The sequence below is a fragment of the Heliangelus exortis genome, chromosome 2, assembly GCF_036169615.1.
Source record: "Heliangelus exortis chromosome 2, bHelExo1.hap1, whole genome shotgun sequence".
NCBI lineage: Eukaryota > Metazoa > Chordata > Aves > Apodiformes > Trochilidae > Heliangelus > Heliangelus exortis.
The window spans coordinates 833,460-845,846 of NC_092423.1; the positions used below are offsets into that span (position 1 = coordinate 833,460).

The 12,387-nt window shown below is 53.1% G+C and overlaps 1 protein-coding gene across 5 annotated transcripts in view; it reads right to left on the reverse strand.

Moving 5' to 3' along the window:
- Positions 1-12,387, reverse strand: part of DHX30 (DExH-box helicase 30) — a 38,004-nt gene that overhangs the window by 4,346 nt on the left and 21,271 nt on the right. For 3 of the 5 annotated variants that reach the window (XM_071734482.1, XM_071734479.1, XM_071734481.1), the window contains 10 exons: positions 11,818-11,941; positions 10,466-10,615; positions 9,624-9,776; positions 7,335-8,156; positions 6,094-6,172; positions 5,282-5,386; positions 3,986-4,161; positions 1,985-2,191; positions 1,512-1,593; positions 686-879 (listed from right to left, as the gene is read on the reverse strand). In XM_071734482.1, coding sequence (XP_071590583.1) covers positions 686-879; positions 1,512-1,593; positions 1,985-2,191; positions 3,986-4,161; positions 5,282-5,386; positions 6,094-6,172; positions 7,335-8,156; positions 9,624-9,776; positions 10,466-10,615; positions 11,818-11,941 — 2,092 coding nt within the window. Of the gene's footprint in view, positions 1-685; positions 880-1,511; positions 1,594-1,984; positions 2,192-3,985; positions 4,162-5,281; positions 5,387-6,093; positions 6,173-7,334; positions 8,157-9,623; positions 9,777-10,465; positions 10,616-11,817; positions 11,945-12,387 lie in introns of all 5 variants that reach the window. The other 2 variants (XM_071734478.1, XM_071734480.1) reach the window with 1 other exon arrangement.

A 12,387-nucleotide genomic window follows, 5' to 3' on the forward strand; every position in this document is an offset into this window, starting at 1 on the left:
GGACTTGGGGGTGGGGGTGGAGTAGGAGCTCAATGTGAGCCCCCAGTGCGTGCTTGGAGCCCAGAAACCAACCAGGCCCTGGGGGCATCAAAAGCAGCACAGAAGTTGCTTAAGGGAGGGGATTCCCCCCCTCTGCTCTGCTGAGCCCCCCCAGCAGTGCTGTGCCCAGGTCTGGAGTCCCCAAGAGCAGAAGGACACAGAGCTCCTGGAAGGTGTCCAGAGCAGAGCCACTGAAATGCTCAGAGGGCTGAGCAGCTCCCTGGGAAGCCAGGCTGAGGGATTGGGGTTGTTCAGCCTGGAGAAGAGGAGGCTCCCAGGTGAGCTCAGAGCAACCTTCCAATATCTGAAGGGGCTCCAAGAAAGCTGGGGGAGGGCTTTGGACACGGGGGGGGTAGGGAGAGGACAAGGGAAATGGGTTAAAACTTGGAGAGAGAGGGGAGATTGAGGATGGACATGGGGGAGAAATGCTTGAATTTGAGGGTGCTGAGCCCCTGGGTGCCCAGGTTGCCCAAGGAAGCTGTGGCTGCCCCATCCCTGGCAGTGTTGAAGGTGTTGAAGGTTGGATGGGGCTTGGAGCCCCCTGGGCTGGGGGAGGGGTCCCTGACCATGGCAGGGGGTTGGGGCTGGATGAGCTTTATTAAGGTCCCTTCCCACCCAAAGCACTCCATGACTCCAAGCTCCTGACCTTGTCCACCTCAGCACGGTTCTGCAGGCTGCTGCTGAAGGGGTCCCTGGTGAGGCAGGAGACGATGACGAGCAGGGGGTGGAGGCAGCGGTAGATGGAGGCCAGGACGATGGCCTTGGCCAGCCGCGGGTCTGTGGAGATCTGAGCCAGGCGCTTGCCCAGCGTGGTGAGGGCCTCCCGCTGGTCCAGCACCCCTGCAACACAGCCACCCGTGAGGGGACACCCTTCAGCCCACGTGGGGACGAGGTGGGGGCTCTGGGGAGCTGCCAGGACAACCCTTCCTACCAGGACTGAAAGGTTTGGTGACCTCCAGATGAGGCACAGCACAGGTGCCTGCAATAAGCACCCAAACTTCCCAGGCCAAAAAAATGGCTGACTCAGCCAGATGACAATCTCCAAGAGTCCAGCTGTAACTCCAGGTCACAACTTTCCTTCCTTGGCAGTGTTGAAGGCCAGGTTGGATGGGGCTTGGAGCAACCTGGGCTGGTGGGAGGTGTCCCTGCCCATGCAAGGGGCTGGAATGATATGACCTCGAAAGTCTCTTCAGACCCACCACAGTCTGGTATATTCTACAATTCTGTCATCCCCACACATACTTTTTAAACCTTGAGAAGTTCTTCCCACTTGCTTCTTGAGCAAAGCAGCGTGGGAAATAGAACAGTCCCACAATGTGTGAGGTTTGGGAAGTCCCCGTCGGCTGCCATCCCTGTCTAGGGAGCACCCTACCCAGTCTATCCCACAGGATCCTCAGCCAACTCCCACCTCCCATGTTTAGACAGCAAACATGTTCCCATCACACCCACAGCAGGACACAGCATTAGCTCACCAATCTCCTGCAGCAAGATGACTGCTTCATCCACAGCTTTGATGTCAGGGCTATCCAGGGCCTTGGAGAGAAACTCAACTGCCTGTAATGCAGAGGGGAAAGGGAAAAGGGAAAAAGAAAGGGATGTTTCCCAGACAGCAGTGTGGGATAGCCCTCGGGAGCCCACTGCCCTGCCCCAGGGCCCCAGACTGCTACACGGTTCCCTGTCTGCCTGCAGGGATATGAGCTACACCCCCTCCTTCCTTGCAGAGCCTTTCAGACATACCCAGTAATCTAAACATTCTGTACATTTCCTGGTCCTAACTTCCCCTAGGAAAGGGAAGGAAAGCAAGAATTAGAGACACCAACACTTTGGGTTTTCCCTACTCCTCTCTGTGGACAAATCGTGTCTCTGGAACCAGTACCAGGCAGCCCACATCCCGCCGGCTCCGTGGGCTGCAGGTTTTGCACAGGGTGTGTCCTCCCGTGCTTACTGTTTTCTCTGGCATGTGGATCTTGGCCTGGACCACCAGGTTCTCCAGCGGGGTGCGGAGGATCTCTGGAACTTGGTAAGTGGGCATCTTGTCCAGGCGGCTGCGGGGGAAGAGGTGATAGGCGAACCCCGACTGACAGCGGCCAGCACGGCCCCGCCGCTGCACCACGTTGGACTTGGACACCCAGACTGTCTCCAGGCAGGACACCTAGGAGAAGGAAAAGGCATGGATTGAGTAGGGATGAACTGAGTGTCCAGCCTGGAGAAGAGGAGGCTCCCAAGTGAGCAACCTTCCAACACCTGAAGGGGCTACAAGAAAGCTGGGGGAGGGCTTTGGACACGGGGGGGTAGGGAGAGGACAAGGGGAAAAGGGTTAAAACTTGGAGAGAAAGGGGAGATTGAGGTTGGAGATGGGGAAGGAATTCTTGAATTTGAGGGTGCTGAGCCCCTGGGTGCCCAGGTTGCCCAAGGAAGCTGTGGCTGCCCCATCCCTGGCAGTGTTGAAGGTTGGATGGGGCTTGGAGCCCCCTGGGCTGGGCGAGGGGTCCCTGACCATGGCAAGGGGGTTGGGACTGGAAGAGCTTTAAGGTCCCTTCCAACCCAAACCATTCTATGCTCCCAAAGTTCCCTGTCCTGTTTAAATCCAGCTTTGCAGCCTGTCCACAGGCCTCAGACACTTCTCACCACTGCTCAATCACCCTGCTGAAGGGCAGGAAAAGCCCTGCCCCCCCTCCTGCATCTTGCAGTGCCAGTTACCAGCAGGCAGCAGCTTCAAGGCCCGATGAGAGAAGATGGATGAGACCCTGATGCCATCTGCTGGACACCTGCCCTGGCTCCACATCACCCTGCTGGGCTAGGAGCTGCCAGCAGAGCATGGTCCCTGCCTCCCCCACCACACAGTCCTGCTGTGTGCTGGCACAGCCACTGCAGGGTCTGCTTTGTGAGGTAACTGGGTTAAACCCGAGCAAACATAAAAGGGTTGAAATGTTCCGAGGTGTGAAATGTCACCTGGCCCTGTAAGAAGTGGCATCCCAACCCCAGGCACTGCTCCAGCCTTGGGGCAGAGCAGCTGCAAAGTGCCCCGGGGGAAAAGGCCCTGGGGGGGTTGGGTGACACCCAGCTGAACAGGAGCTCAGGGTGTGCCCAGGTGGCCAAGGTGGCCACCAGCATCCTGGCTGGGACCAGCACTGGGGTGGGCAGCAGGAGCAGGGCAGGGAGCATCCCCTGGGCTGGGCACTGCTGAGCTCACCCCTCAAATTCTGGGGTCAGTTCTGGGGCCCTCAGGAGCAGAAGGAGATTGAGGGTCTGGAGAGTGTGCAGAGAAGGGAATGGAGGTGGGGAAGGGTCTGGAGCACAAGGAGAAGGTCTGGAGAGCATGGAGGAGGGGCTGGAGAAGATGGAGAAGGGTCTGGAGAAGTTGTGAGGAGCAGCTGAGGGCCCTGGGGGTGTTGATCCTGGAGCAGAGGAGGCTGAGGGGAGACCTTCTGGCTCTCTGCAACCCCCTGAGAGGAGGTTGGAGCCAGGGGGGGTCGGGCTCTGCTCCCAAGGAACAAGGGATGGGACAAGAGGAACTTTGGGCACAACTCAAGTGGTGCCAGGGGAGGTTTAGGTTGGAGCTGGGGAAGAATTTCTCCCTGGAAAGGGTTGTCAGGGCCTGGCCCAGGCTGCCCAGGGCAGGGCTGGAATCCCCATCATCCCTGGAGGGGTTTCAGAGCCCTGGAGATGTGGGGATGAGGGACATGGGCTGGGGGTGGCCTGGGCAGTGATGGATTTGCCTTCAGTTTCTCTGAAAACCCTGGCCTTGGGCCTGTCAGTGGGGAGCCTGGCAGGGAGCTTGGCAAAGGCAAACACTGTCCCCAAACAGGGACACAGTGGCCGTGCCCCAGTGGCAAATGGGAAGCAGCTCTATCACCCCATTAATGGAACCTCAAATGCTGCTCTAAAAACATCCAGTAGCTCCAGTCTGTCCCAAAACACCCAAGAGGTGAGGGAGCACCAGTACCTTGGTCTTCAGGTCGTAGCGTTCCTCCTTGTGCGTGCCACTGTCCACCACATGGACAATGTCATTGATGGTGATGGAGGTCTCAGCAATGTTGGTGGCCAGGACAATCTTCCTGACACCAGGGGGAGGCCGCTGGAAGATGTTTTGCTGGTCCATCATGGGGATGTTGGAGTGCACTAGGAGATAAAAAAAACAGTCAGACCTGCCCTGCTGAGCTGCTTTGCAGTACAAGGCCAAGGTGGGCAGATTCTGAGCCCTTCTGTACCATCACCTCCTGTTTCCAGAAATGGGGAACAGGGATGGGGACACCACTTGTAATACTGATGGTCATTGCTAGGACTTCCTGGCCAGCCAGACCCCAGGAAAACCCTTCCACACATCAGCTGGAGAGGCCTCATTTCACTTGTTTCAACCTATGGCTCTACATCAGCAGGAGCTCTGATGACTCCTGTCCCAGTGAGGGTGATGCCACCACCAGAACATCCCCAGGCCCCAAGCAGAAGTCCCAGTCCTTCCCACAGTCCAGTTCTGCAGCTCCCCCTTTCATTTCCCCTGCCTCTGGTGATGGAAACAGGGTATCCTCACTGTCACTTGGTCAAAAATGGTGACCAGCAAAGGCCTGTAACTCTTTTACATCATGTACTTGCCTTGTTACTGATCACTGATGGGGAGAAATTCCCAGCAGCTGCACAGGACAGCAGGGGAGCACAAGAACAATGCAGGTTTCACAGAACACCACTTGCATTTATTAGCAACTGAGCAGCTTAAAGCTGTGCTCCTGGCTGGCCTTATTTGATATTGAATAGGGAGGACTATTTAAAAAAAAAAAAAACACAACAAAAAAAGAACACCAAACAAACCAACCCCTAAAAATCTTGGAGCCCTGCAGAGTAGTAGTGGCTTCTGTTATAAATTTCCCTCCCAAGATCGAGAGCACTAAATTCTCTGATCACAGCTGAGCTGCAGAGGACATTTCCATCCCACAAAACAGGTCTTGAAGATCTTTTCTCTGTAGGCTCCAGCAATGAGGAGTTTAGAAGTTTCCTCCTAGCCTAATTTGGCATGGCTGGAGGCACAGAGGAAGCCTGTTCCTTTGATCACACACAGGTCTGGATGGCCCCTCCTGGGAGGAGCCATTTGTGCTCAACACAAACAATCACACCACAGGTATCTACACCAGAGCCTCCAAGCTCACTCTGCAGCAGAGCACAACAAGCTGAAGGGACTCATCGAGTCTCCTGGGCTCTCCATTCCCCTTGAATCCTGGGGAGAAAAGGTCTGGAGCTGCCAGCTCACCTGGCAGGACGAGGTAGCGGCTGTTCTGAGAGCCGAGCATCTCCAGCAGGCGCTGCTGCACTCCTTTGATTTCCTGCCAGCCAGGGAGGAAGCAGAGGATCCCACCTGGAACAGAGCAAGACTTGAGAACACTGGAACTGCTGCTGCTGCACAAAAGGGACACCTGGTATTTCCCCACAGCAAGCTTTAGGCCAGGAAACTCAAAGAAAAGTAGGGCCAGGGTCCAGGATGTCTCCTGCCGGGTGATCCCCGAGGAGAACTGCATCATATTTATCATGAACAAATGACAGACACAGCCCTGTCAGACCCAGGGGAATGTTCACCTAGATTTGATACCTGCTGTGCTGTACCTGCTTTGTGAGCTCCTCAGGGCAAGGCTTTAGAGCCAGAAAGAAGCCAGGCTACCTGTTAGTTTGAGGGTGATTACCTTCTACTAGCTCTGACCCACCTAAAAGTCTTAGAAATCAGAGAGTCCTGCCTTCTTCACAAAAACATCACCTGCCAGGCAAAGGTATTTAACAGGAATGGAAAATACCAAAATTGTGCAGCACAAGCCTGCAAATGCTGGAGCACAGAAAAGTCTTGGCCTTCACCCCAGGAACAGCTGTATCTGAGGACACTAAAACTGAGGAGTCAGATGCTGTGTTATCCAGACTCCAAATTAGCTCATGCTACACTGTTTGAAACCACCCAGTTCACCAGGAACCTGAGGTGGCCTTGCAGATGTCAGCTCAGCATCACATTTTCTCTGCTGGGTTCACTTCCCTCCCCTCAAACAAAAGCCAAGAGCAAGGAGGCAAAACAGAACCTACCTGGTTCTCCATGGGCATCAATCTGGAGAACAAGGTCGGTGATCAGATCAAGATCAAGGACACATTCATCATCTGATTGCTGGATAAAACAGAAGGACACAGGCAGGTTAAGTGAATGGCAGTCTAGCAGGCAGCAGAAAGGCACACAGCCTCCCAGAGCACCTTCTGCAGAGAGCAAACACCTGTACTTGGACAGCCTGGCCAGAACTAGGAGCCAGGAACCTCAGGAGCCTGGTTTTGGTTCCATCTGGAACCTGCTCTGATCACAACTGCTGCCAGCTTCCTCTGCTGTGCAGTGAGAATACACAGTCCCTTTGCAGTTAGACAGATTTGGAAGCTGGGATTTCTGTACCTCTACAGAACAGCACCTAACAAATAATTTTTAAAAAATTATAAAAAATTTCTGTGGACAAAACTGTGCCATATGCACCCAGAATTTCAAATCCACCAGGCAGAGAGCTGCAGATTTCCACCTCAGTAATTTGGAGCAGTCCTACCAGGTCATCTCAAAAAAGCACAGGTAAAAAAAAACCCAGCCACAACAGCAAGAAGATAACCCCTAAGGCAATGGGACACCCTCAGCAAGTTTGCTGCTGATACAAAACTGGGAGAGGTGGCTGATGCACCAGATGGTTGCTCAGCCACTGGGAGGGACCTCAGGAGAAATGGGCTGACAGCTTCTGGTCCAGCAGGCTGGACTAGGACATGTGTAGAGGTTGTAGGCAACCTCAACAATTCTGTCACTCCATGCTCCACAAGTCAAGTAAGATAACTCACAGCAAAGAGCATGTGTCTGGAGGGCATTTTCCAGAGGAATAGCTGCAAAAAGCAGCAATCAGGGAATTCAGTCATGCAGGACTGGTAGCAGACTGCTCTAAGCCATAACCACCCTAGTCTGGGACTGGGCTTGCCCAGAGTATGCAGACATTCAAGTCTGTGTCTGTGTATGTACATCCAAGTACAGCCAGCTGTTGGCTGACTCAAACATAAACAAACTTCACCTTAAAGAGGGACAAAAGTAACTCAGACCCAAATCTGAAGTCATCTTTGTCTGTGATTTAACCAAAACACGCTGGGATTCTACTAAGCTGACTTTACCTCACCAGGGTTGATGTGGAGTTAAAGCTAAGCAAACACTGTCCAAAAACCACAGGGAAGAGGGACCAGTTCCAGGCCCAACCTCTCCCCTGCTGGCAGGCCAGGAGTCAGCTCCTCATCCAAGGCAAAGAGCTGAAACCCACCTTGATCTCGTAGTGCCGGTGTCGGTGCCGGCCCAGCTTGGCCAAGATCTCCTCCAGGTAGTACTCCTTCACTGGGTACATGAAACCTGGCACCTTCACCACGGGGCAATCCCCAAAGTAGTGGGAGAAACGCTGGTTATCTCCCGTGGCACTCATCAGGACCAGGCGCAGGTCGGGGTTCAGCTTCTGGATGCCCTTCAGCAGGATGAGCAGGAAATCGGTGTTGACGTCTCGCTCGTGGACCTCATCCACCACCACGTGGCTGACCCCCTCCAGGCTGGGGTTGCCCTGCAGCTTCCGCAGCAGGATGCCCACGGTGCAGAAGAGCAGAGCTCCTCCCCTGGCAGGTGGCTTGCTCTCCAGTCGCACCTGGTAGCCCACGTTCTTCCTCATGTTGGGACCCAACTCCTGCGCCACGCGTTGGGCCACCGAGATGGCGCTGATCCTCCTGGGCTGGGTGATCACCACGTTGCAGCGGGCGCCGCGGCCCTCCAGGATGTAGTGCTCCAGCAGGAGCTGAGGGATCCTCGTGGTTTTCCCACAGCCCGTGTCTCCTGCTATTACCACCACGGGGTTCTGCTCGATGGCTGACAGGATGGTGTCCTTATGAGGATCTACTGGTAGCGGGTGGCTCTCCTGCCACGAGGATCCTCTCCTTTTCCAGAGGGCCAGGAGGTTCTGGCTCAGACGGACCTCCTCTGCTTCCAGCATGGGGATGTATGTCTTCCCTGTGATTGCATCACTGATGGCACCAGATTCCTTGCTCAGGTTCATCATGTCATCGGCGATCCGGGGCCTGGATTCCCTGATGTCCACAGGATACTGGGAGAGATGGAGAAGGTTGGCAGGGACAGAGATTAATCACAGAATCCTAGAATGGGCTGGGTTGGAAGGGACCTCAGAGCTCATCAAGTCCAACCCTTGCTCCACTCCCCCCGTGGTTCCCAGCCCATGGCACTGAGTGCCACATCCAGGCTCTTTTGAAATATTTCCAGGGATGGAGAATCCACCCCTTCCCTGGGCAGCCCATTCCAATGGTCCTCAGAAGGACAGAAAGAAGCAAGTGCCTGAACAGACTCAGCCTTTGGCTTTGGAGTCACCACGAAGCTTTGCTGTAGCCTCCAAGCTCTGCCAAAGCCTCTTCAGTTCAGGTAATGCAGCCACTCAGATTCTGAGCTGAGGTTCTTTCAAGTGAGAATGAACTCAGGCAGCTTCCTGCCTTTTCCTCCTTTATTTTAGGAGCAGTATTAGCACTGATGCCTGAACTGACAGGCACAAACCAGTGATGTAAGCTCTGCAAGTCAGAGGCTACACACTGTGCAAGTGATGACTTTTGGAAACTATCAAGCTACAGCACTCTGCCCTCCCTCAGGAAGCCCAGACCTGTAACTTGCACAAACTCTAAGTGTGCAGCTAAGCCAGAGACATTCTGTTTGGGCAAAAGAAAAAACACCAGTCCCATATCCCACAGGAAGAATTAAAAGGAGCAAGAATAGGTCAGGAATTGTCTAGAACACAAATCAGGGATTGAAATCATCAGGATTTAAGGTCCAACTCCAAATCAGAATGACTTGGGTCACCCAGAAGCAGCTGCTGTCATAAGTGCAGTCTTGGCTTTTTGAGGCATTCACTAGTGCTGTGTTAAAGATCACCTGAGATCTCCACTGTTTGGGCCCAAGTGTAGAGTGACTTCAGGGACCTGCCAGCTTCCAAACACAGGCATTGTTTTTAATAACTTCAATAATAAATCACACACATTTGTATGTGAGCCACGCTCAGGCTCATCTTAATGCAGCACTAACTCCTGCTTTGACAGCAAATGCTCCTAAGGGACTGTTTCTCAGCACTGCTTCAGCTCCCGTGGGTGTCTGCTCACCACAGGCCCACCAGGAAGAGGGATCCCCTGAGAGAAAGCACCAGCAGGTACCTCTGGGTCTGCACCCACCACTGACATGCAATGCTGTGAGAGAGTCCTGAGGGAAATGTGCAAGTACCACCAGGTCCTTGTAAAGCTGAGGCACAACCAGAGCTTAAGGGCACTAACACAACCATAACCCTACAGAGGAGGCTATCAGCAAGGCAAAACATCCCAGAACCCAAACAGAGAACTGTCACAGACACAGAGAAAGTCTACTGCCCAGAAAGGTTCTCCCTTCCCCTAAGGCCAGCAGAGACCCAGCATTTTCTGTGGCAAACTATGACACCCTCAGCATTTTGATGTGAAGCTCTGGGCCCCTGTGCAGAAATGAGATCAGCAGAGGTGTTCTCAGGCAGCTGCAGAAGCCTTACATGGTTCAGATAGTTCTCAATCTTGCGCAGGGTTGCTTCAGGGACCTTGATGTGGCAGGGCTTCCTCTGGTTCTCCCCCAGCTCCCGCAGGGAAGTCATGTTGTACATAGCATGGCTGAGGGGGTTGTTGTTCTTGTCCACCAAGCCCAGGCTCTGCAAAGGAAGAGGCAAACACAGTCAGACACCAGACTGCTGCACATGTGTCCTGTGTGTTTGGATGGGCAAACTCCTACCCCATGTCCCAAATCCACACAGTAAGAAACAAGACATGATCTCATCTGATCTTCAGTGAAACAGGCACACTGGAGCCAACTGCTGCCTGCCCCCAGCACAAGGTCCACAAGGTCTTCAACAGACCCACTGAAGAAGAGCAGTCACAGTTCTATCAAAAAAACCCCAAACCCCTCTTGCAAAGGGTTGTTAACTCTCTTGTTGTGGTTCTAGCATATTGTGCCAATTCAGTAAGTCCTACACTATTTCTTGGACTTCCCTCCCTGCTGGCTCTGGAGTCTGCAGCCAAAGGACTGCAGCAGTGTGTCTCACTTAGGAGGACGAGAAGATTGCATTAGCAGACAGCAGCAAGGTGGCCAAGAGAACAGGCTAACGTTTCCAGAGTGATCCTCACACATCCCCTCACTGAGGGCTCTAAAAAAGCACAACAGCCCTCACAGGGTCATCACAGATCAGACACTAGAGGGGTACAAAAGCAGTTTGGGCTGAATCCCAAGGATGGGAAACACAGGTTTATTAAGTGTGAAGTCCCAGATAAAAAGTTTCAGGCTCAAAGAGCCTGAAGGAGCCCCTCTTCATAGACACAGGATGCAGGAGCCCCGTGCACTTACCTTCAGCTTCTGACAGGCCAGTGCTGCTGCTTTGTTTTCTGCCTCCACCTTGCGCCGGCCCTTGGCAGCGAAGGTCATGGGGCAGGGCCAGCGCAGGGTGAGCTTGCAGATCTTGGTCTTGGTGCCCACTGTGCGGAACTGCATGTACTCCTGTGGGGCAGAGAGTGGGGTGTGGGGAGGGGGAAACACCACGAGAGGCTGAGACTGCCTGGCCTTGGGCAGCCTGGAGAGCAGGAGGCGCCCAGGTGAGCTGAGAGCAACCTCCCAATATCTGAAGGGGTTCCAAGAAAGCTGGGGGAGGGCTTTGGACAAGGGGGGGTAGGGAGAGGACAAGGGAAATGGGTTAAAACTTGGAGAGAAAGGGGAGATTGAGGTTGGAGATGGGGAAGGAATTCTTGAATTTGAGGGTGCTGAGCCCCTGGGTGCCCAGGTTGCCCAAGGAAGCTGTGGCTGCCCCATCCCTGGCAGTGTTGAAGGTTGGATGGGGCTTGGAGCCCCCTGGGCTGGGGGAGGGGTCCCTGACCATGGCAGGGGGGTTGGGACTGGATGAGCTTTAAGGTCCATTCCAACCCAAACCAGTCTGGGATTCTATGAACTAGGCAAGCATTTTTAAACACACTCTGATATTTGTGAGCTTAAATTACTGGGGGTAGGTGTTCAGTTGGGTTTTTTTTGTTTGATTTGATTTTGGTTGTTTGTTTGCTTTGTTGTTGTGAGGTTTTTTTTGGGGGGAAGTATTTTTGCTGTTTGTTTTTTTTTTTAAACAGCCCACTAGAACAGTTTTACTGCCCTGAATACTGCCCTCCAGCTCCCAAGGCACAGGCTAAGCATAGGTGAGAGCAGCCAGCTGAGTGGAGAACATCACTGAGAACATCCTAGGGGTGGAGCACAGCTCCTGTCCACTCAGCCTCTGAGGTCTGGGAGGGAGCTGGGTGACACACACCAAGGAGGAGGATCACTGGGTACTGGCAAGAATCAAGTTGTGGAAAGATTCCATCAGCATAGAAACTACACATTACTTTGAGCAACACAAACTTGGGTTTGTTGTGGGTATAAGGGGGAAATGCAAACCAATCACTTTAGAAATCACTCTCTGTTCAGACAGCAGCTCCTCTCTCACCTCAGCCTCAAGTAAGAATATTCCTCATGCTTCTGTTAAGACATTTCCTCAACTCTCAGCACAAAGTCTTTTTCTCACTCTCCAGGCTGATTTTTCTAGGCCTAGTTTCAACCTCCTTCTCTCCCCCACTTTTCAGCTGCCCAAAAAAGCATCCAAAGTGATTCCAGTTGGAAGTTTTAGAGCTTTATCCCCTGCAGGTGCCTGGCAGGGGGCCAGTCCACCAGTGCCTTACCTTGACCGTGGAGGAAGAGGTTGCAATCTGAATCACTTGGGCCAGAAGATTTTTGGGAAGTGGGAACTGCGTCAGGGCACGGATGGCAGTGTTGTCATCTGTCATCTCAATGGAACTCCCTCCTCTGCTGGATGGAGGGTGAGAACAGGTTGATACACAAATACCCACTCTCTGCTCTGACCTGCCTCTCTTCAGGCTGCTACTGAGCCCTGAAACTGAGCAGCTCAAGGCAGAGATAAATTTGGTCATCTGAAAAGTCAAGCTGTGTCTTGCTGCTCAAATCCTCTCCCCATAGAGCACTCACCCAGCCCAGTTAAACCACCTAACAAAAAAGCAATCAAGTTCTGACACTAGCACTACAAACCACATCACATCAACAGCTTGTAACAGATTTAATGAGAAAATTTGAATACAAAGAATCCCTAAAACCCACCATCACCACCAGGTCCTTATTGATCTTACTCGTGTTGACTATTAAAAAAATCAAAGAATTATGCTTTGATTATGATTCTATGCTCATAAAACATGAAATCAAGCAACCAAGGGTGCTGGGCTGTATTATTTAAACTG